The following is a 2,584-nucleotide window of genomic DNA, read 5'->3' as shown; positions in this document are numbered from 1 at the left end:
CCAAAAGCTGCACAAGGATGCTCACATAATTTTTGGAGACCTCAGAGGCCACACAAGCAGGGCCCTCTTGAGTGACTTCCAGAGGGTCCAGAAGCCTGCCATGTCACCAAAAAATAGCCTGCCGTGTCACCTGTGACACGTATGTCATAGGTCTGCCATCGTCGGCCTATAGCATTAAGCATACTCTGGTCAGGAGGAAAAAGGGGCCATATAACCACTCCGGTGCTCAATATACCACAGGAAGTGATTTAGAAATACTTCAGATAGAGATTGCACAAAGGAAGGCCAAAGCAGAAGTTGGAAGAACTAAGAATGTTGGGAGGAAATATATATTGGTGTACGAAGAAAAGGAAGTGAGATGCAGAGGAGTCAGTGAAGAGGCTCCAGAGAGGTGAAGCCACACATTATGGGTCCTGTCACCAAAGTGAAGCTCTTCTACCAAGCTGTGTTACTTCTTTGCCTCGGCTGCGGTACGTAGCAGAGCCCAGTTGGGTTTGGTGGCTCAGGAACAGGGCAACAGGTGACCTGAGAAGTACCAGATTTACCTGGCCTTTCATAGATTTCAGAGCATTTTCTAGCTTGGGTGGGTGGGGAATTATTACTCCTTTATACAACTAGATCAGCATCTTTCATCCAGAATGGGAGAATTGGCTGGGGAGGGTTGATAATTTCCATCCAAAGTAAAGAAGGCTGAGTTGCAAGGGTTGGACATCCCCCGCAAAATGGAGAGCCTAGATGCTCTTGAATTAATTTCAGTAAGGATCACCTACTGGTATTTTGAAAAAAGAAAAGGTAATATTAGCACAGAAGCTCTTCTTAAGTTTTGCACTCGCTGAACAACGAGAGGATCGCTAAATATTGCTTCACCGTAGCCCTTCTATCAAGCTCTGTAAAGTAGGTTAAATACTCCTAGACTGAGCCACACAAGCAAGGCTGAGAGACAATGGTGTGCTTAGATTTGTTTAAATTCACTGATGTTTGAAGGAGTGCTTCCTACATCTTACCCGATCTGAGCAGTTTTTATAAAATTAATATTTCTTCAATACCTAATGTAGAAATCAGCATTAGAAAGGACTGGTGTCTATTGCCCCCAACTCCAGAATTAATTTTCACTGACAGCCTGTTTTGTTTTCTGCCTAAGGAGTTTTCAAGACAATTATTAAAATAGGGGATTGCTTTTAAGCTCTGTTAACTTTTTCTACATAATTATGCAAAAATCACTGCCTGAGGCGATTATAACATAAGGAACATTCCAAGACTTTATAAAATGTCATGTTATCCATTTCAGAACATGAAAGATGTAGTCTAATAATGCCATCAATTTATATCTCTCTTTCAACTTTACATGCTTGAAAAAGGACACAGTATTTCATCCTAATGAACTCCAATTTAATCTGGAGCACTCTAAGCATCTTAACCTAATCCTGGACAGCAGCTAAGAACTTGTGACGCCAGACCAAATAGAAGGAAAAGATAGCGCCAGCTTTTAAATACAATAATTTTCCAGGAAGGGTGTGTAAAACACATATGATTTCAAACTGTTTTGAGGATGAAATTTCCCATTCTGAGATCAAAACTGCTGTACTGAACATTCTGGCAGCATTTTGAACTTGGAACAATAATTTACAGAGTGAAATATTTTCAAAACACTTGAAACAGCCTATATCAGTGATGGCGAACCTTTTAGAGACCGAGTGCCCAAAAACTGGCCCTGCCCCCGCTCCACCCACCTGCCCGCCCCCGCTCTGCCCCCCCATCCCCCGCCCCACCTGCCCACAGGACCACTCACCGCCTCCAGGGCCCACCGCAGATCGCCCAGGCAGCCCAGCAGCGCTATGGCGGCCACGCCCTCTGCCCACGCCCTGCAGCATCAACTGCATGATGGGGTGTGAGGGCAGAGTCTTGTCTACGCTGCCTGCTGCCATGTCCTTGGCTGCGCTGCTCCGTGTGGGCCACGCTCAAGGGTGAGTCTCCTTCAGGGGGGCTGCTGGAGAGGAGGGGGTCATGGGGGGAGGCAAGGCTGGGGCAACGGCACGTGTGCCCACAAAGAGGGCTCCGAGTGCCGCCTCTGGCACCCGTGCCATAGGTTCGCCACCACTGGCCTATATTATATCATAAAAAACAGCCATTTCAGATTTGATATGCTTCAAAATAAGATGCCTCTAGTTGTCTGCATAATTCAAAGTGCTTTGGCGTCCTTTTATGTAGTAAATTCTATTTTTAATCCAATGTCATTTGCATTCCATTTTTAACTCTACTATATTTAATCTATCAGGTTTTATTCTGCATATTTTTATAACAGTTTTTACTTGTGTTGATTGATATTTTATTCTAAGCCATTTTTGATTACTTCTCTGAATTCTAAAGTAAAAATAGGTGAGGGGGAAAAAGAGCAGGTTGTACCACTTTCATCTGAATATGGATATTTTATTTTTTTATTTATATGTTATTTGTTTTATTCAATTTGGACACCATCCAATTCTGACTGGGTAGTTCACAAATAATAAATCAGGGTGGGATCCAGGCAAATATTCAGATAGAAAACAAAAGTAGCAAATGCCTGCAAGGGGGTTCCTGTCTCATC

General features: G+C 43.5%; 1 protein-coding gene across 1 annotated transcript in view; it reads left to right on the top strand.

The window, feature by feature from the left end:
• Positions 1 to 406: 406 nt before the first annotated feature.
• LOC114923350 (integrin alpha-D-like) overlaps positions 407 to 2,584 on the top strand; it is a gene marked incomplete at its 3' end in the record, with an annotated part of 88,392 nt that continues 86,214 nt past the window's right edge. Inside the window, 1 exon segment of the mRNA XM_029286189.1 lies at positions 407 to 470. Coding sequence (XP_029142022.1) covers positions 407 to 470 — 64 coding nt within the window.

Source organism: Protobothrops mucrosquamatus, unplaced genomic scaffold (assembly GCF_001527695.2).
Source record: "Protobothrops mucrosquamatus isolate PMUCROS unplaced genomic scaffold, P.Mucros_1.0 scaffold3063, whole genome shotgun sequence".
In the NCBI taxonomy this organism is placed as follows: Eukaryota; Metazoa; Chordata; class Lepidosauria; order Squamata; family Viperidae; genus Protobothrops; species Protobothrops mucrosquamatus.
The sequence above is the reverse complement of the archived record's forward strand: the minus strand, read 5'-3'. Positions and strand labels throughout refer to the sequence as shown.